This window comes from Malaclemys terrapin, chromosome 2, assembly GCF_027887155.1.
Source record: "Malaclemys terrapin pileata isolate rMalTer1 chromosome 2, rMalTer1.hap1, whole genome shotgun sequence".
Taxonomy (NCBI): domain Eukaryota; kingdom Metazoa; phylum Chordata; order Testudines; family Emydidae; genus Malaclemys; species Malaclemys terrapin.
In genome coordinates, this window is record NC_071506.1 from 228,616,557 (window position 1) to 228,638,494 (window position 21,938).

Here is a 21,938-nt window from a genome sequence, read left to right on the forward strand (position 1 = left end):
TTTAGCTCAGACATGGATATCCTTCCCCAAACCTGAAAAACGCCGTGTAGCTCAGAAGCCTGTCCCTTCCACCAACAGACATTGGTCCAATAAAAGATATGACCTCACCTACCTGGTCTCACTCCAATATGAAGTAAGTGAAAGCTGCAAATGAATATCTGCTTGCTTGCCTGTTCTTTAAACTGCTCGGTAGTAGGCGGCTGTTCAGGCACTCCCTCATCGGCATGAGCTTCTACCTCTTCGGAAGTTAGAACATGACCATACAGCAGAAACTGCTTCATAAACTCAGCCCTGTCATCTACCCAGAGATAAGCGTAGGTGTCCAGAGAATTTCTGTAGTCCAGGGCTTTCCCGATTACATCTGCCACTCTGTCCATAATCTCTTGCCTGCTCTCAGATAGATCTAACATGTTGTCCATATCGCTCTAGGCACGAGAAGAGAAGTAGTTATTTTACAGCTGTAAACCAACTATATTAAGTGTTGTGTTAATATTAATACATAAATCATTAGCTAGTTTACACTTGCTATATGACTGCAAAACTCAGGAATCCCCATCACCACTGCCACCAAAAACTGCAAAGCTACATCTGTCAGGGATCGTGTAAGTATACTTGGTCCAGCCTTAGTGCAAGGGGCTGGATTAGATAACCGTTTGAGGCACCTTCCAGCCCTACATTTCAATGATTCCATAAACAAACAATCTGGGCAGCTCTCTATATTTCTGGATACTATGCCATATACAGAACTGAAAAAAACAGTTATTTCAAAAGAGGAATGGAGATTTTCAGCAAGTTAGTTGAGGCTGAACGTCTCAGGGAATTAATAGAATTCAAGTCTCCAGGTAGAGGATGTTGCTGTCCTCATCTCCACAATTGATTAAGCTTTGGTGAAAGAAAAGGTCACTTTGTGGACCTTCCCTGGACCTTTACATAGTTACTCGGGTACTGAGCTGCTGGGTAGCAGTCGTGACCTGAGCACTGCCTTTGGGCCCAGCTTTGAGGCTTGTGGTCCCTCCCTCACAATGATGCATTAATTGTGGAGCTCAAATATTTTGCAATCCACATTTATTTTAAATTAAATTAGATCCATTACTCCCATGTATATGAAGAAAGTACAAAATACCTGGTAATTTTCTACTTCCAAGTGTGCTGCTACTCTTTTCACCTGGGCAGACATTTTGAAAACATTGCTCAAAAGTTCTTCTACTAGGTCATAAAAGCCATCGCCAGCCTCTTTATCAAGTGAAGGTTTAAATTCGATCTCCGGGGCACTAAGGATCATTTGTGCCTGAAAAAATGGAGCAGGCTTCAAACCCTTCTCTGTGTTCTCCAAGAAGAAGTCTAAATTGTGCATTATTGTGTTAAAGAACCCATCAACTATAAAGTCATCAATGTACTCTATATAAATCTTCCAAGAGTCTGAGGAGGAATCTGCTTTGAAGAGCTTTAAGTTTTCCTGGGAAAGAAAAAACAAGTTACAAAATGTTTTAATCGTATAATTACCTAGTGCAAATGATTTGTCATTCAAAATATTTAACTGCTTCAATGCCATTTCATGTGGTAAGTACTAGGACAAAATAAGATTCCAGTGATACCCATTGTAACAAGTATGGCCCTGATCCTAAAATCTGATCTGCCGGGGTGGACCTTGCACCTGTCTGCAGCCCCCTTGATGTCAGTGGAACTCTGTGCAGGGACAGGATTTCTGTATGTATCAGATTGTAGTTCACGGCCTGAATTACAATGGAGCATCACCATGTTGAAAGAATATAACTGCACACTACTACAGCATATCACTGCTTGTTCTGCACTCCAGTATAAGCCCTTATTAGGTTTATCTACATATAATATTTTCAAAAAGATAAAAATCCTCATCTGGTCTAGTTCTTAAATAAAAACAACTCTTTACTTGACACTATCAATAAACAGATTAGAATATGGACCAGAAGATAGTTTCAAGATAATGGCATAAAAAAGAGTTATTGGATAAAGAAAAAGTCTATTTTTCTCTTTCATCTGACATACAATTTGTGTCAGAAACAAACAAGCAAAGAACTTTCAAGGAAGTCAGCAAAAAAGGGGACGAGGCATGCAAGTAATTGGGGTGGGAAATCTTTTTTCATGTCAGGACTTTGATACAGAAAGAATTACTTTCTTGCAGATTACCGGTAGTTGTGTGGCACAGCAGCTGATGTTTGAGGAATTTTTGTGTGTGGGGGGGGGTTGTTACATTTTATTTAGCATTCATAAATAACAGGGAAATAAAACACTATGTATTTTTAAATAAGTACATAACTCATGTAATCTTCAAATTTAGAAAGAAATTATTTTATAAATATACCCTCTGAAACAGACTATAATATGAGCTCCAGTTGCAAAGGTGATTTTACCTATAGAAGTCAAAGGAAAAATTTAGCACAGGGCACCAGGGTAACAAAACTGAGACAATGGCTGTGCGTAATTCAATCTAGACAATAATTCCTCATCTAATGAAATAAAAAGCAATGGTAATTTCAATCAGTGTCAAGATTATTTTTCCATCTTGTCCCTATTTGTCTTTAAATGTGTTAATTTTAAAGGGACTGTTATGTAATTTGTATAACTATTTCAATAATTGAACAGTCAAGTATACATCAGCGAATTTAACTGAATGCTAACAATTTGCAGATTATAGAACTCCAAATATTTAACCTCTTCTGGCTACTATAGATATACCCTCACTTATCCTTTAAATTAGCACATTCTTTGCAGGATACTATTAATACAAGTGTGGTTATGAATAATAATAATTAAAATAGTTTTTTTTTTAGAAAGATTAGATCTAAAAACTATGTATGATTATTGCAGAAATTACCTCAGCAAGCTGATGAATCTTGTAGCCATCCTCTTTTAGAAACTTGTATTTCTTAGCAAGTCTATCTTCTTTATCCTCCAGACTTAACAAAGCATCTTTCCTATTATCTTTCCTGGAAAAGAGTGTGTGTTCTGCCCATGCATTCATAATCTGCTGAATTGTTTTAATATTCTCCTTTGACTGTTGAACTCTCTGCTCCAAGTCATACACTGTAGCTTTCACATGTTCAATATATTTCCAGCAATTCTCTTTCTGCCATGTGAACACTTCTTCTGCTTCTCTTAACTGACCATCAATGGCTCTCAGCTCAGTTTCAATCAGAGGATATTCAACCTCCAGAACAGTCTGTTTAAGTTTATTGTACCACTGAACAATGAGTTCAAGATTTCCAATATACTGTTGGTGTAAAAAGACATTCATAGGGTAAAATTCCTCTAAAGTAGGGCCCCCAGTGCCATTTGAATGCCTACATGGCTCTTATGTTGGCAAAGCAGCTATTCAGTAGGGCCACCGTACCCCTGTTCACTGGAAAGGAGAACCATTCTGGCCCCAAATGGTACAGCATGAAATGGGTTGTGGGGGACCATGGAGCTGGACGAGTCAAGGAGCTATTGGATCCACACTTTAATTATGCAGTTAAAGTGGATCTGCCAGCCTGAACTGGATCTGCCTGTGTGGATAACCCAGGGGTGGCCAACCTGAGCCTGAGAAGGAGCCAGAATTTACCAATGTACATTGCCAAAGAGCTACAGTAATACGTCAGCGGCCCCCCATCTGCTCCCCAGAGCCTCCCGCCTGCCGGCAGCCCACACCATCAACACCTACTCCCCCCTCCGACCGCAATCAGCTGTTTCACGTGTGCAGGAGGCTATGGGGTGGGAGGAGCGAGGTCATGGTAGGCTCAAGGGAAGGGGCAGGGGCCTTAGGGGAAGAGGTGGAGTGAGGGCAGGGCTTGGGGCAGAGCAGGAGGTTGAGCAGTGAGCACCGCCCAGCACATTGGAAGTTAGCATCTATAGCTCCAGCCCTGGAATCAGTGCCTATGCAAGGAGCTGCATATTAACCTCTGAAGAGCCACATGCGGCTCCGGAGTCACAGGTTGGCCTGCTCTAGCCACTATTCCAAGCAACGCTACAACCCCATTACCTTCCTGCCAGTTGCAGGATCTATTTTGTCTCCTGCAGAGTTTTTCACACAAAACCTGGTTACCCCAGATTATGCAAAGAAAGTCACATTTCAACCATATTGAACAGAAGAACAAGTAAAGCGAGCATACACACACACACACACACACACACACAGCAAAACTTTGCAATAAAAAGGATATATTTCATACTTCCTGAAAGCACAAACCTTAGTAAAAATGTTCCTTTTCTCATATATTGCTAATGCAGAATCTGGAATATCAGATCGATTCAACATCAGGAGATACGTCACCTCTCTCAACAAAGCCACTAGCTATAAGAAACAAAGCAGTATTATCTTTTTTTTAAATCTCCTTTCAGAAGATACGTGGTTTTTGTTTAATTCTGTGTGTAACCTCAGATAGTAAGGTGCTCAGATACTATGGTGGTGACCATGTTATAAGAACCTCTGTAGAATAGAACCTCTTTCAATTAGATCCAGGAGCATGAGGATGAGATCGGGCAGGGTTTAGCAATCTAAAGTGCTATCTATACTGTAAGGTAACTACCAACTATTATTATTATCCTCCAGCTGTCTCTAGAGAAAGCATTCAATACTACAACTGCCTTCTTTATTTCTGAAGTTGAAAATTCTCTCCAATGCTGGCACAGGGCAACCATATTTTCCAACTGAAAAACTAAGACAATAATATAAACAATCATAGGAACTGTAGCATAAAACAAAGGCATTTTCCCCAAGCGTTGTGATTTAATCATATACTGAAATATTAATTTCACTTTAGGAATATTCCCAATTTATAATTCTGTTAACGTTTCTAATTCATGGGGGAAAAACACTGGACAACACACATTTAATTGTAATACTTTATATTGTACCTTAGAGTCAAAATTCACACTTAGGAGACCATTTTCAGGATTGCGTTTAATCAGTGGTTGATCTAAATTAAATTGACAAACTTCATCCACCTGAGATTTCCATTCACAATAGATCTGCTCTTCAAATTGGTCAATTAAAGTCAACATCTCTATGTATTTCTGATAAACTAAAGCAGTTTCAGGACCTTCCAGGATTCTGGGAGAGAAACAAATCACTCAATCCATTTTATTCATTAATAATTAACAATAACATTGCCAAATAAATTTAGATGCGAAAGTCTCACTTCTGACATTCTCTAAATTTTAACAATGTCCTCTGTTTCTAAATATTGTCTTAGTTAATTCTGGTCTCATCAGCCAAACCACATAAAAAGTTGAATGGAGACCAAGAGTGAGAATGCATTAGACCTAACAGCCTCACTGAGGACAATAAAAAAAAAGCTGTGTGGAAGGGAGAAGGCACGCTCCCTCGCCTTCCTCAGTGGTTGTACCTATTGCCCAATATTCCAAAAGGCTGTCCCACACTGATCTCAGAATAGTGCTGGTTTCTGTTTCACTATTGAAGTACATATATTTTTCTCTTAGTGGAACACTCCATCCATGATGTTGCCTCATATTAAAAAGTATATATTGGAACTGAAGAGATAGGTTGTTTTAAATTTTTGTATCCTAAGTGACTTAAGCCCTGTCACAGGGGCTGGGCTTACCAGTGGTGCTGCCTAGCATTTAGGTCAATGGGTGCCAGCTCTCTCCCACCTATATGAAGTCCAACATCCCCACAAAAGAAAGGGTCTTCAGCCCACTGGATTGGCATGTTCTTGACTCAGGGCTCATTGTGTCTCTGTCCTCAACTCCTCTCCAAGTGCGAGAGGAGAGGAATTTATGCCGCTACCTCAAAAAGGAACTTCAGAAGTTACGGGACTCCAGGTTCTCCCTCCCCACCAGGCTCCAACCCCAGGGCCCTATGCAAGGCAGAGGCAGCAAACACCTCAGACTGCTTCAGGACTGCCTCCCTGGCCCTGGCCCTGGGCCAACTCCTACCACTTGCTTCCCACAAGGCTTCAACATTCTTTACTTAATCAGAAAATAGAAAAACAACAGACTTCAGCTCAGCTTCACACTGGGCCAAGGTCACAGATTGTGCCCTCTCCCGCCTCTCACCTGGGGCTATCACACTCTGCCTTTATCCAGGGCTTCAGGCAGGCTGCAGTCCCTGATTAACCTCTGACTCAGTCAGGCTCCCAGTTCAGGACTCCATCTCCCAAGCTTCTTTCTATCCTCAGCCCAAGAGAGAAAGCTCCCAGCTACCTCTCTCCTGGGTCTCCTCCCTGGACCCTCTTCTAGGGCCTGGGATAACTGCTCCTTGCAGGCTCCTCTTTGCAGTAAGGGCTTCTGCTGTGCCCTTGCTCTGGAGCTCTCAAGATAGGTCTGTCCTTCTTATCTGGTCTGCCTCCCTTCTGAGCTGTCTGGCTCTCTTTGAAGCTCCTGCTGCAGCAGGCTCTGCAGGTGCAGTGGGGCAGAGTCTGCTCCTTAGCTCCAGTGTGGGTTTTGAACACCCCAAAGTCCCATTTAGGCACTTTTGAAAGTTTTACTCATGTAGAATAATTTTTTGCTTAAACAGAGTACAAGTCAATGTTGTCTCGAAAGCTAAGATGTTCTCAGCTTTGCTTTGTTTGTGATTCACTCAGACAACACTTTTTACAAATATTAAAAAGCAATTCTGAGGTTGTACAGGATACCCATACTCTGTGTGTATCAGCACTTACTACTGAGTGCCCCAAACCTGCAAAGAGAGCTGCATTGGCTCAAGGTTCTATATGCGTGGATCATTTTGCAGATTCAGGCCCTAAAACTGTTCCTCAACTTGTATTGACATCAACAATTCCAATGCACAAACAAGGAGGTAAATAAAAAAGTGCCACAGTTGCAAAGGGGCCACAATACAGCCTCTAAAACTGTGCCCAACATTTCATATACATGCTATTTTTGTTTTAACATCAAAGGTTATGCACATAGAAAAACATTTACAGTAAAATGGCATGCAAGATTATTGTGTAATTTTAGAGGCCTCTTTTAAAAGTGGATCCTGGTCCATGATAATAAAAATAAATAATAAAATTGTATGGAAGCCACAAAAATTTCATCTACAAATACAGACTCTTTTTTTTTTTTTAAAACAATAGTTATGTTTGGAGTTCTTGTCAATTCCAGTCTGATAACAAAATGTCTCCATCTCTCAAATCTTGATATTACAGTGAAAAAAAAATGAAGTAAATTGCTAAAGCCATGGAGGTCCCTTTACCTTAAGACAATATTTACAAATCTGAAAAATCATATCATGTAAGCAATGCATATTTGGTAGATTCCTGGGAGAGAGACAGACAACCCTTACATAAACAAATTACTCTTTTTCACCAATAATTGGCAATGCCATGTTCAAGGGGTGTTAATGCTACAGTCATAAATAACTGAGTGTGAACACTCACCGGTGAGACAGATACAAGAAGTTTGACCAGAATGTCTGTATTCGTTCTTGAAGTGCTTTGGACCATTTAAGGTTTCCTGAAGTAAATGGCATATTTTTGTTTATTATTTCATTCCCCTCTTCCATCTGCAAGCGTTAATATAACAAAATGAGTATACAAGCAATTATGAATTAAGAGTTCATTGGCTACACCTAACAAAAACCAGGAAAATATTGCTTTTATTTTTGCTTTGCTACATACCTGCCTAATGTGCTCATCATACAAGTGTTTGCAATTATCCAGCTCTTCATCAAACATTTGCAGTAAGATGTTGTAATTTGGGCTAAAAATCTCCATGATAACAGGTTTCTCTAGAAAATAGCCAAAGATGGCTAAAAGCTATAAAAATTAAAGAGTGTCAGATTCCATCATTTATAATACTTCAAATTTGTATTAAAAGTACCTTTTTAGTCTTATTTCACACTGAAAATCTCACACCAAAAATAGCATTCCTGAAGCATGTGGGCCAAATCTTTATGGAGCTACACCCCCAGTTTGCACCAGTTGAGAATCTGGCCCTACATATTTGCTAATATGCTATTAAATTGTACTAAACGAGTGCACTGCAAAAGGCTTCCGGTGTGAATGTTTAATATGTGTCACTTAAAACCATGGGACTGGGATTTTCAAATTCAAATGAAGATGGGCAAGTAACTTCCTTAGACTCCTTTCAAAATCCCAGCCTGCAGACTGCTCTGATCTTTCTGAGATCTTCTCTCTTCCATTTTCTCACTGTCCAGAGATCTTCCTCCTTTCCTGATCTAATGTGATCCCACTAGTTCATCTAAACATTTAGTTTTAGGTTCCCTGCAAGCTGCATGGAAGCTTTTGAAAGACACCATAATAGAGGCTCAACTTAAATGTATACCCCAAATTAAAAAACATAGTAAGAGAACCAACAAAGTGCCACTGTGGCTAAACAACAAAGTAAAAGAAGCAGTGAGAGGCAAAAAGCATCCTTTAAAAAGTCGAAGTTAAATCCTATTGACAAAAATAGAAAGGAACATAAACTCTGGCAACTGACGTGTAAAAATATAATTTGGAAGGCCAGAAAAGGAATTGAAGAATAGCTAGCCAAACACTCAAAAGTAATAGCAAAAAAAAATTTAAGTACATCAGAAGCAAGAAGCCTGTTAAACAACCAGTGGGGCCACTGGACAATCGAGGTGTTAAAGGAGCATTTAAGGACAATAAGGCCATTGCGGAGAAACTAAATTAATTGTTTGCATCAGTCTTCACGGCTGAGGATGTGAGGGAGATTCCCAAATTTGTCATTTTAGGTGAAAAATTTGAGGAACAGTCCCAGATTGAGGTGTCATTAAAGGAGGTTTTGGAACAAATTGATAAACTAAACCAGGGGTAAGCAAACTTTTTGGCCCAAGGGCGGGACATCTGGGAATAGAAATTGTATGGTGGGACATGAATGCTCAAAAAATTGGGGTTGGGGGTGCAGGCTCTGGTTGGGGGTGGGATCTGGGGTGGGGCCAGAAATGAGGAAGTAAAGGTGTGGGAGTGGGCTCCAGGCTGGGGTGAGGGTGTGTGTGAGAGCTCTGGCTGGGGGTGTGGGCTCTGGGGTGGGGCTGAGGAGTTTGGAGTGTAGGAGGTTGCTCTGGGCTGGGACAGAGTGGTTCAGAGGGCGGGAGGGGGACCAGGGCTGGGGGTTGGGGTGTGGGAAGGGTTCAGGCTCTAGTTGGGAGTGCGGGCTCTGGGTTGGGGATGAGGGGTTTGGGGTGCAGGAGGGTGCTCTGGGCTGGGATCAAAGGGTTCAGAGGGTGGGAGGGCGATCAGGGCTGGGACAGGGGATTGGGGCGCAGGGGATGCTCAGAGGTGCAGGCTCTGGCCGGCGCTTACCTCAAGCAGTTCCCAGAAGCAGTGGCATGTCCCTTCTCTGGCTCCTATGCAGAGGCACGGCCAGGCGGCTCTGCACGCTGCCCCGTCTGCAGGCACCGCCCCTGCAGCTCCCATTGGCCGCGGTTCCAGACCAATGGGAGCTGTGGGGACAGTGCTCTGGACAGGGGAACCATGCAGATTGGAGCCCCCTGCCTGCCCCTACATGTAGGAGTCAGAGGGGGGCCATGCCGCTGCTTCCGGGAGCCGCGTGGAGTGGACGGCAATCCTGCTCCCTGGCTGGAGCGCTGGAGTGGGGCAAGCCCCCAACCCCGCTCCCCAGCGGGAGCTCAAGGGCCAGATTAAAATTGCAGGTGGACCAGATCCAGCCCGCGGGCCGTAGTTTGCCCACCCCTGAACTAAACAGTAATAAATTACCAGGGCCAGATGGTATTCATCCAAGAGTTCTGCAATTTCACATTTGAGTTCCTTCAGAACTACTAACCATGGTATAAAGCAACAGAGGGTCCTGTGGCACCTTTGAGACTAACAGAAGTATAGAGAGCATAAGCTTTCGTGGGTAAGAACTTCACTTCTTCAGATGCAAGAAGTGAGGTTCTTACCCATGAAAGCTTATGCTCTCTATACTTCTGTTAGTCTCAAAGGTGCCACAGGACCCTCTGTTGCTTTTTACAGATTCAGACTAACACGGCTCCCCTCTGATACCTAACTACGGTATGTAACCTATCATTTAAATCAGCTTCTGTACCAGATGACTGGAGGATGTGACACCAATTTTTAAAGAAGGCTTCAGAGATGATCCTGGCAATTACAGCTGGGTAAGCCTAACTTCAGTATTGGGCAAACTGGTTGAAACTATAGTAAAGAAGAGAATTATCAGACACATAGATGCACATGATTTGTTGGGGAACAATAAATATGTTTTTTGTAAAGGGAAATCATGCCTCACCAATCTACTAGAATTCTTTGAGGGGGTCAACAATCATGTCGACAAGGTGATCCAGTGGATATAGTGTACTTAGATTTTCAGAAAGCCTTTGACAAGGTCCCTCGTCAAAGTCTCTTAAGCAAAGTAAGCTATCATGACATAAGAGTAAAGGGTCCTCTCATGGATCGGTAACTGGTTAAAAGATAGGAAACAAAGGGTAGGAATAAATGGCTAGTTTTCAGAATGGAGAGAAGTAAATAGTGGAGTCCCCCAAGGGTCTGTATACTGGGACCAGTACTATTCAACATATTCATAAATTATCGGGAAAAAGGGGTAAAAACAGTGAGGTGGAAAAATTTGCAGACGAAAATTTGCAGATACAAAACTACTCAATTTAGTTAAGTCCAAAGCAGATTGCGAAGAGTTAAAAAGGGATCTCTCAAAACTGGGTGACTGGGCAACAAAATGGCAGATGAAATTCAATGTTGATAAAGGCAAAGTAGTGCACATCGAAAAACATAATCCCAACTATACTTACAAAATGATTGGGTCTAAATTAACTGTTACCACTCAAGAAAGCGATGTTGGAGTAATTGTGGATAGTTCTCTGAAAACATCCACTCACTGTGCAGCAGCAGTCAAAAAATGCTAACAGAATGTTGGGAATCATCAAGAAAGGGATAGATAATAAGTCAGAGAATATCATATTGCCTCTATATAAATCCAGGTTACACCCACATCTTTAATACTGCATGTAGATATGGTCACCCCATCTCAAAAAAAGATCTATTGATTTGCAAAAGATACAGAAAAGAGCAACAAAAATGATTAGGGGGATGGAACAGCTTTTGTATGAGGAAAGATTAAAAAGACTGGGACTTTTCAGCCTGAAAAAGAGATGACTAAGGGGGGGAATATGGTAGAGGTCTATAAATTCATGACCGGTGTGGAGAAAGTAAATAAGGAGGTGTTATTTACTCCTCATAACACAAGAACTAGGGGTCACCAAATGAAATTAATAGGCAGCAGGTTTAAAACAAATGAAAGGAAGTATTTCTTCACACCAGGCATACTCAACCTGGGGAACTCCTTGCCAGAGGATGTTGTGAAGGCCAAAACTATAACAGTTCAAAAAAGAACTAGATAAGTTCATGGAGGATAGGTCCATCAATGGCTGTTAGCCAGGATAGGCAGAGATGGTGTCTCTAGCCTCAGTTTTGCCAGAAGCTGGGAATGGGTGACAGGGGATGGATCACTTGATGATTACCTGTTCCGTTCACGCCCTCTCAAGTACTGGCATTGGCCACTGTCAGAAGACAGGATACTGGGCAAGATCTGGGCTACTTGGTCTAACCCAGTATGGCCGTTCTTATGTAGGTTAATGCCTTTCTAAAACAAAGTCTACTATTTGACAATCCAGAAGCAGGATATACAGCTACATTCTGTGAAGATATTAGATTCAGTTTCCATGGCATATGCTATGCCTGGAGTATTTAAAGGTTAAGAGATCTGAAGTCCATAAATTACTCATTAACTGGATTTTTAAAACTACCCTGCTTCCTAACACTGCTCAGAGCATCCAAATTCATTGGAAGAAATAGCATAACTTTAAAAAGGAGAGAAGGAATTACAACAAAGCATACATTCAACTGCATCCAAGGTGGCAACCTTAGAAAAATGCACTTCAAATTATTTAGTTGAATATTAACTACAATTGTCCTAGATACACTGTGCATTATTAAACAGTTTATAAGACCTACCTTGACACAATTTGAGTGTAATCTGCATGGTGTGTTGCTACTACCTGACTAACAAATCACAGTATTGACTTTGTCCTGACAGTTATTGTTTTCTGTACCTTATGTTTAACATTACAAAATCCAAACCCAAACAAATAGTTCTTCAAAGGCTGGATAAAGCAGCAGGTTTTAGTGACAAAGTGAAAAAATCATAGAACTATTTTTCCATTTGAGATTATTTAGCTTTCACCCTCTGCACTCAATGCACAGAACACACAAAACATTAGTTGGGGGCTCCAAGGCAAATTTCCACCTATAGTACTAAACATGCCACTCAGAAAATCCACTGCCACAAAAAACAGATAAATAAGCTAAGCATAGTGCATATGTTTTAAAAAGTACTCATATATACAAATACCAGAAAAAGATTACTTTACAAAAGCTTATAAACAATGAGAAAAGTACAAAGATGCTGTAATTTTCTATGGGCCCACTCCCACAAGGGGCTGAGGGCTTCTGGGAAGTGCTAGATGAGCTAAACTGCAACTCAGGCAAAGACGACAGGTAATTGTTGATAGAGAGGGGGGCACAATTTAAAGGTTCTGGGGGGCTCCTCACCACTCCACACATCGCCTCTGCTGCCCACCATTCGCCCTTTGCATGCTCTCCTTCTCACTGCCTCCCCCCTCACTGTCCCATCCCTGCTTTGGCCCTTCAGCCCTCCACCCCTGCTGCTGCTCCATAAACCCCTGGTGGAGCACCTCCTGCTCCCGGCACTGTGCAGAGAACCAACTCCTGGCAGGAGCGCTCAGCACACCTGCAGCCTGCCCAGCAGGCTCCTTCCTCCCTCACTGCCTCTGGCTGCACCCGGGCCCCAGGAAAGTCCAAGACCCTCCTACACAGGGCACTGCCCAGGAGGAGCCGAGCCCTGCATGTGCCAAAGCTGCCCGGAGCCCTGTGCAGCGCTGGCATGGGGAGCCTCTTTGCTCTTCAGTTAAGTACTGGAATGAAGCAGGGAGAAGTGATTTCCAGCCCATTCCTGCCCCAAACTTGCAGGCTCTGCAGCAGCCCCCCAGGCAATGGCTTCAAGCCCTCTTCACCCCTCTGCTGCCCTGCAGGGCCTGTGCCCTGACCCCAGGGTGTGCAGGGCCTCTCCACCCCCTCAGCTTTGTGCCTGAAGCAACAGCCATGCACAGCACCGCTCCTCGTGCTGGGGTGCCCTCCACTGCTGAGCCACCTCTGGCTGGGCTCCATGGCCACTAAAACCCCTGCGGAGCCCAGCACCCATGGCTAGTTCAGGGAAGGTAGGGATGGGATCTGCTGGTTTCCCACCAACCCAGGTCCCCACTTCTGGGTGCCAGCAACATCCCTGCCCCGCCTGCTGACACCACCTGCTCCAATGGCCTGGCATGGACAGTCCCTCCATAGAGATTCCCAGGATTCAGCTGTTCCTGCTGAGCCCCCAGCACTGTAATGGCTCTGCCCTGCAAGCCCCCCGTGCTGGAAATGGAAGGCAGAAATCTGGGGAGACATGTGATCCTGCATGCCCCCTTCCCAACACGTCGCCTCTGCCTCAGGCCAGGAGACTCTCATCACCTTGCAGGATTGAGCCCAATGGAACTACTTATGTACTTAAAAATAAAACACTTACTTACGTGCTTTTGGGGATAGGGGGACAAGAGCCTGATCCAGAGGCCATTGACATGGGGACCTTTCCATTGATTTCAATGGACTTTGGAGCAGGCCTTAACTGTGGATCCATGTCTGGAAGGGACTTGCATTCATAACTTTATTAAAAATGTCTGTAGTATTAAAAATATTAGGGCTGATCCTGCTCACACTGAAGTCACTCACAAACTCCCACTGACTAACGACCATCAGCTCCTGTTGAAAGAAGAACAGGAGTACTTGTGGCACCTTAGAGACTAACAAATTTATTAGAGCATAAGCTTTCGTGGACTACAGCCCACTTCTAGCTCCTGTTGAAGTCTCCAACTTTCAACTTGAATAGAGATGTCCTAGAATAACCTCCTAAAGATGAATTGCACTCGAGAACCTATTATTATCATACTTTATATCTAGTATTTGAGAATATTAATGAGCCACTTTGTATGACTCAGTAATATTTCATCTGGATTAAAAAATTAAAAATATTCAACTCCATTATCTAGCACCATGGTGACTTTTAAACAAAGAACTGACTTATAGTTATGTTAGTTCAGAACTGACCTTGAATGCTGATTCTAAACCAGAACAGTCAAGAAATCCTACACAAAGGATTGACCCAAGACGTCTGTCAAAATCCAGGATTTTGGCTTTAAACTCAACATAGTCATCTTCAAATTCCTGTAAAATATATTTTTAAAAAATTCTAATTTTAATTTGTATTACAAGAAATTTTTAAGCTACTAAAAGGAATACAACTATCATAACTCTTTCCAGAAAAACACCAATAAAGATTCCAAAACAGACTTAAACTATCTGTGATTTGGTTTATTGAGATCCTTGGACCAAACCATGTCGTCTTAATGTTTGCTCGCTCCTTAATAGAGCTCGAAAAAGGAATTTAAAAATAAAATCTGTGTGTTTGTTTATACTGGGGTGGGCAAACTTTTTGGCTTGAGGGCAACATCTGGGTATGGAAATTGTATGGCAGGCCATGAATGCTCACGAAATTGGGGTTGGGGTGCGGGAGGAGGTGAGGGCTCTGATTCGGGCTCCGGCGTGGGGTCAGAAATTAGGAGTTCAGCGTGCAGGAGGGCGAGAGGGGGAGGGCTCCGGCTGAGGGTGCAGGCTCTGGGGTGGGGCTGGGGATGAGGGGTTTGGGGTGCAGGAAGGTGCTCCAGGCTGGGATCGAGGGTTTCAGAGGTGGGAGGGGGATCGGGGTGGGGCAGTGGGTTGGGACATGGGGAGAGGCTCAGGGGTGCAGGCTCCGGGCAACGCTTACCTCAAGCAGCTCTTGGAGCACCGTGGGGGGAGGGCATTGGAGCATGTAGGAGCCAGAGGGGGGCCATGCCACTGTTTCCAGGAGCCGCATGGAGCGGCCCCTGACCCTGCTATCTAGCTGGAACAGGGCAAGCCTCAGACCTTGCTCCACAGCAGGAGCTCGAGGGCCAGCTTAAAACAGCTGGCAGGCCGGATCCGGCTCACAGGCTGTAGTTTGCCCACCCCTGGTTTATATCCATCTGGAATAGGTTCACAGAAGACCAGACTCACAGAACAGTGTTGCAGAAGAATGGGATGGAAATATCAATAAATAACACTAAAGCATGTAAAAAACTTGATGACAAAAATTATGGCAATTAGAACCTGGGAAGAGGGAGGAAAGGATAAAGAGAGGCCAAATAAATTACAGTCTATATTTTTGACACTGAGGGATGTACGCTGGGAGATATTAAGTGTAGTGAAGGCAGCATGCTTAACTCATATGGGAATGAGCATCTGAAAATGCTTCCAAACAAGGCATCTAACATAGAGATAAATCACTGGGGCCCAGATCCATTGATTTCAGTGGACGTTAGGAGCCTAAGTACCTTTGATGATTGGGCCCTGGATAAATTCTGATTGACATTGAAGTCTCTAGTGGGGGCAGCATCCACCCTTCTTTAACTTCAAGGACTGCTGCAATGTGGGGTCTTTTGATCACATGTGTGATAGGCTTAAGGGGTATCACCCAGGATCTCTTCTCTTTTAGGAAAAAATTGGAAATTTCAGGTTTTACATATGTTATTGTGAATGTGTTCAGTAAGCATAATTCCTGTTCTCCAGATAAACCAGATACAGTGCTGTCCACTGAAAACAGTGGCAAATGCACAAATTACAGAAATGTACACTACAGCATCTGGTATATGTAGCTCCATATAAACCCAGCAAAATCCTCAAAGAATCCTAAACTTGAATCTGGAGATTTGCACCATCAACCAAACAATTCCCAAGACTTTTCATTTTAGTCACACTCTTGACAAATGGGAGATAACCACGTTGATTACATATTTGTAAAAAGCTTTCAGAAAAGCTTTTCTAGCCTCTATTTTACAATGGTGTATTCTTTGCTCCAAACAAAAAAGGTCACAAAAAGGCCACAGTTAAATGAATATTCTCTCTTTCCACCAGAGGGTGGGCTCTAATGTAAACGTGAAGAAAATTTTCACAAGTAACAGTAGTGCATCTGACAAAGTCTATTCAATGGACTGGGACCTGCTTACTTGAAAGACTCCATGGTGTACTTCTACACTTGTGACCAGTAGAGGTATTCAAGCTAGAGCCATCTGTTGAGAAGGAGCTACTGGCAGGACATTTTTCTTGAGTTGCTCTCAAATTTTGAATTAACCCCCTTACTGCACCACCAGCCTCAGTTTGAAGTAACCTTAATTTGTTAATGTCAGAGCATTGTGTAAAATCCATCCCTTTTCCAGGTCATTTAGTGGGTGAGAGGGAATGGGAGATTTGTTTGATTATTTTGGTGCTCTGACTATATGCAGCTAGATTGATTGGACTGGCTTTCTCTATTATAAATTTTGTAAGTAATATTTAAACTGATGTGCAGGCACAAGGGACTATTGGATAGGCACTTTTTAAAGGCATAGAAATAAACAGTAAAATTTTCTCTCTCTGACATTTTGACAGCATCCTTTTAAATTCTTATGAAGAAATCCCAGTATAATCGAATTGGATTAAAAGTTAATAATTGCATTTGTACTGACTTGTGATATTATTCTAAGCCAAATACATGGATGTATGGCACAAAAATTAGAAAAGAAAAATGAGTTGTTCTATATTTTGTTGGGTAGGTGTGGTAAGGAGAGAAATGTCTACGTTTTTCTTGAATGTGTGCCAACTAACATTACTCCTTACTTTCATTCCTATGCCATTAGCCCTTCAGTCAAACAGAGGTTCCCAACAAGTTTTAACAAGCCTAGCTTATCTTTTTACTTGTTATCAGAAAGTGGGATATAAGGGCATAAAACTTCTGCTCAAATACATTAACTTTCAAATCAACTAAGTAAGCAATGAGTTAGAGTCAAAGATACTATATGCTTATTTAAGATAACCAGAGAATCAGCAGCTACTGTATATTAGGCAACAGAATAACCGTTGTTTTCTACAGGAGAGCTTTCTATATCACAGTACTCCGTTAATATCTAAAAGATAACAGTTAACTAATTATTGCTCAAGTTTAGGTTAATATCTTGGGGCTCTTTCTACACAGAGCACTGTTTATAGGTTTGGACTTCCCATTTGGCAAGTAATTCAGCTGAAAACACAGCTGGCTAAAGAACAAGTGTGAGTGCCTCCCATGGAGAAGAGTTCATGGACAGGATTCTCTTTCCATTATGTACCTCACCCTCTGGGAAATACGCTGGGTACAGGGAAGCCCAATGGCCATGTGCTGTGCTCACATGGCTATCTCTGCTCTACTTCTGCAACACTCCCAGCTGCAAGGGGCGTTCTGGGGAGGAGCCAAAGTGGGCCAATGAAGGCAGAAGGTGCGAGACATATGCCTGGGGTGTTCTCACAACTTGGCAGTTCTGAACCCCAGTAGGCTCCACAAGGGTCAGTGAAGCAGGGACTCAACTTAGGGAAGCTCTGAGGACTGCCCTAGCTGCTCCAAAGGCCGCACCATCTGTGCAGTCCCTGAACAGGGGAGGCCCAAGATACCTCTGCTGTGTCCTATGCTGGCCCCAGTGTAGGCATGACCCTGATGCAGAGTGATTAGGATCCTTTCACTGCAGAGGAAGAAAAACCTCCTCCAGAGCAAATGCTCAATCATTGGACCAGTCCTGAACCGGGGTATCCTACATAATTATGCAATTCTCTGTTACCAGAAGGGCCGGATATTTTCCCTGGAGTACAGATGGGGAGGGGCGACAGGAAAGAACGAGAGGAAAAACAACAACAAAATAAGTCACTATGGATGTGCTCCCACTGAAGTCAATGGCAAAGTTCCCATCAACTTCAGTGATGCAGGATCAGGCCCTATGTGACTGTGATACCAGTTTTGAGAAGCCAGTCTGTCAGACCTTTGGTGTAACTTAGCCTTGAGCAAAGCAGAACTTGGCATCTTCTAAAAACAAGCAACTGGGGGCAAACATTCCAAATTCCAGTAGTAGGCTCTAGCTTAGAGCACCGCAGGCAGCCCCATTGCTTGCCCTCATCTATGGCTGGCCAGTTATGCAGACTGACCTCACAATCATAAATAAAAAAAACTAGGCAAAGTCACTGTCACTAGCACCATTTAAAAAAAATAAAAGTTATTATGGTTCTTGTCAGACTCAAAAGACTAATTTGCACAATCATGGTGCCTAAGCATGTTCTGAGTTGGGCACCTTCTGTAAAGTACCATTGGACAGGAAAAAGAACCTTAATGTCTGCTCATGCTATAACTTAATGGAAACCCAGAGACAGGAGTTCCAATATCTCAGTGTTTCTCAAACTGGGGTCGCCGCTTGTGTAGGGAAAGCCCCTGGCAGGCCGGGCCGGTTTCTTTACCTGCCGCATCCGCAGGTCCGGCCGATCGCGGCTCCCACTGGCTGTGGTTCGCTGTTGCAGGCCAATGGGGGCTGCTGGAAGTAGCGGCCAGTAAGTCCCTTGGCCCGCGCCACTTCCAGCAGCTCCCATTGGCCTGGAGCAGCGAACCATGGCCAGTGGGAGCCGCGATCGGCCGTACCTGCAGATGGGGCAGGTAAACAAACCGGCCCAGACCGCCAGGGGCTTTCCCTACACAAGCGGCGACCCCAGTTTGAGAGAAACTGCAATATCTTTTTAGCAAGATTTTCTCTAAGTCACATGCAGCTGCAAGTATGGTCATAGTCACAATAAAAATTACATTTGTTGAATATTTTTTACACATTTAAAAAATTTGATTTACACAAATGTTAATTAGATTAATTAAGTCTCACAAATGTTGGCTATCTGGGGTCGCTGACAGTATAAGCAAGTCCAGCAATGCATCTTTAATAGATGCTGGAAGTAAAGCAAAAAGAATAAGAAAAGGTAACGGACTGTGCACAAGATAGGAAGCTAAATTAAATCAGACATCTTCAGAAAAAAAGTTTTAAATCATTTCTTGTCTTTTTAGTTCTTTCTTTATAATCTCCAAAAATAGCACCTTAACATACAACAATCAAATGAGATGAAAACAAATGGGGGAGGGGAACTATATGTATTATCCCACATCTAGACAATTAGAGAAACTCAAATATGTTTCTATCAATGAGATGTGGCATATTCCTATATCAGATTACGGTAAGTAGCCTAGATTTGTGCTCCAAGAACGAAAAACATTTTCTTTGGTCTCGATTGAGAACAGAATCATGAGTCATGTCAACAAAACTGATCATTTGAAGAAGTTCTTGAATTTCCAATAATTTATATATTAACTAGCCATGTGCAATATGCTGTGTATTGAGATGCCTGTAGAACATTTGTGAGGAAATAGCTTGACATAGCTTATATATTGTGCAATGAATAGTATGAACTTTGAAGCTTCTGCACACACATTAGCTTTACCCGGACAGCTATTGTTTATTAAAGCTTCTTGTTAGCATTACAAAACCCAAAGGCAAACATGTCCTGAAAACCTGAATAAAAGTAATGTTTTAGTGATGACAAGAAAAACATTACAGCTAACTGCAGCTTGGTCTTACTTTTTTGTCTCTTCAGTCAACGCTAAGGCTGCCTACAAAAGTAAGAATGCTCACCATAAAAAAAGAAAGTTAATACTTTTTGACTATGCTTGAGTTAGCACTAAGCTGAAAAGTCAATAGGCTTTAAATATAGAATGAGTGTTCTGAGATACACTGCGAATGCTGCCTTTGCATAGTCACTAAATAAGGAATCAATGCCTTAACAACTGATTAACTTATAACAACTTGCAATCTCCATTTTGTGAGACGTGACAATAGCTGCATTTTAATTAAGGTTTAGAACCTTTATTAAAGAAACTTTAATGTTTAATCACATTTTTATACCTGTTAATACAGGGAGCATTCAATAAATATTTTAAAAGGGGCAGGGGAATACAAGTTGAAGGTTAGATAGTGCAAACTGCACACAGCCCGGAGTCTGGGGCAACGTGGTTCTGTACCATGCTGGGGATACAAAAGATTGTCAGAACACAGCAGTGCTCCAGCCATGCTCAGGGGCGGCTCCAGGCACCAGCGCAGCAAGCGCGTGCCTGGGGCGGTAAGCCGCAGGGGGCGGCCTGCCAGTCGCTGTGAGGGCGGCAGTCAGGCGGCCTTCGGCAGCGTTTCTGCGGGAGGTCTGCCAGTCCCGTGGTTTCGGCAGCAATTCGATGGTGGGTACACCGAAGCCGCAGGACCGGCAGATCACCCGCAGAACCGCTGCCGAATCTGCGTGACCGCGGACCACCCGCAGGCATGCTGCCGAACTGACTGCCGTGCTTGGGGCGGCAAAAACATAGAGCCGCCCCTGGCCATGCTCATGCTCTCTCAAATCACCATCACTTAGGGCTAGGAGAGAGGTATCATAAGAGTCATAACAACCAGCTCTTTTTTCCAAAATGGCTTTAAGGCTTTCATGGAGTGCAAAATAGCCTTAATGGGACTAGAATCTGGTCCTAATATTTTGCCAGAATTTTAGCCTTATCTTAGTAAGAATGGTTTCATTATTCTAATCAAACAGTATATTTTGCAATATGCATATTGTAGATGAAATCCTGATCCTGCTGAAGTCAATGGCAAAACTTCCATTGATTTCAGTAGGCACAGGCTTTTGCCTTATGAATGTTAATATAGTAAAAAAGTTAGAAAAAAAAACCTAATACATTTCAAATTATACTTGCATGATTTTTGCATTTTTTTACAATTTAAAAAAAAAATCTAAAATATTTCAGACACTTGCAAAAATCACCAGGATTCATAGTACCTCATTTTCTTCCATCCCCTATTAATATATATGAAATCATTTGCATAATCTTAATATTTTGTTCTGTACTAAACAGAGTCTGTAAAAAGGGAATCGCCTTACCCAAAAGATGTGCTCCCTGTGTGCATTCAGAGTTCTAGCTGCTTACTTTAGTGACAAAAATAATTAACAAGTGAGCTCTACTGCTGAAAGCCCTGCAGCACCCACAAGGAGGATAAAGGAAACCTAAATTCCAATCATTTGCACCTGTACAAACACAATGACGGCAGTGGGTTGCAACAGATGTCATGATGGCCATAATCTGAAAACAGAGGAGTTACACAAATGTAGCTAGGTTATAATTTGGGTATGCAGAATTTTTATTACTGGTGAGGACAGAAGAGAAAGAAAAAAAGCTTATTTTCACTTTCAGAATGCAAGTAGAGTTTGCAGGGGTGGTGTTAGAAAACCTCTTAACTTGTAAACTAATAACACTTGTGGTGAAATCCTGGCCCTATTGAAGTCATTGGTAAAACTTCCATTGACTTCAATAGGGCCAGGATTTCCCACTTGTTTTGGCTTCATGGAGAGAGAAACATGGAAACTCAAAATGCCATTTGGTCAGAGTAGAACCATGCAATCAGAATCTATCAAACTGACAAAGGCTCTAATCCACTAAGGTACTTAGAGACTACTGAGATCCACAAAGTCCCCATTCGGCTGCCCCTTAACCCCCTAGGTGCCTAAGCTCACTCAGTGAGTAAGTTTTCAGGGTAAAAGTTCCCTGGGCACCTAAGTTTCTACCTTTGGGCCCGTACACTGCTACCTCACTCTAGCCGTCTTGATGCCTATCTCCCATTAAGCCCCAGTGTAATCCAGGAACCAGGGGAAGACAGGCAGAGGAGTGCCTCTCTCACCAATAGGGCCTGATTTAGTAAGTGTGTTCAGAGGCCACCTACTGGATCGAGTCCCATTAAAAATCTTGTAGTGGCAGGAAGCAGTGGTGATACCACTTCCCCCCCTTATCACTTTTAGCCCAGTGGTTAGAGCTCTCAGCTGGAATGTGGGAGACCAGGTTCAATTCCCCTCTCTATCTGAGCGGGGGGAAAAGATTTGAACAGGGCTCTCCCACATGACTCAGAAGAGTGCTCTAACAATTTA

The 21,938-nt window shown here is 42.7% G+C and overlaps 2 protein-coding genes across 2 annotated transcripts in view; both read right to left on the bottom strand.

Annotated features, from left to right (window-relative positions):
• Nucleotides 1–419, bottom strand: part of LOC128831324 (dynein axonemal heavy chain 11-like) — a 58,554-nt gene extending 58,135 nt beyond the window's left edge. The window contains exon 1 of the mRNA XM_054017635.1: nt 171–419. Within this exon, the coding sequence (XP_053873610.1) occupies nt 171–419 (249 nt within the window). The remainder of the gene's footprint in view (nt 1–170) is intronic.
• Nucleotides 420–1,075: 656 nt separating this feature from the next.
• LOC128831325 (dynein axonemal heavy chain 11-like) overlaps nt 1,076–21,938 on the bottom strand; it is a 41,586-nt gene continuing 20,723 nt past the window's right edge. Inside the window, exons 5-11 of the mRNA XM_054017636.1 lie at nt 14,142–14,258; nt 7,599–7,736; nt 7,359–7,483; nt 4,873–5,068; nt 4,205–4,309; nt 2,855–3,250; nt 1,076–1,456 (exon numbers count right to left, since the gene is read on the bottom strand). Coding sequence (XP_053873611.1) covers nt 1,076–1,456; nt 2,855–3,250; nt 4,205–4,309; nt 4,873–5,068; nt 7,359–7,483; nt 7,599–7,736; nt 14,142–14,258 — 1,458 coding nt within the window. The remainder of the gene's footprint in view (nt 1,457–2,854; nt 3,251–4,204; nt 4,310–4,872; nt 5,069–7,358; nt 7,484–7,598; nt 7,737–14,141; nt 14,259–21,938) is intronic.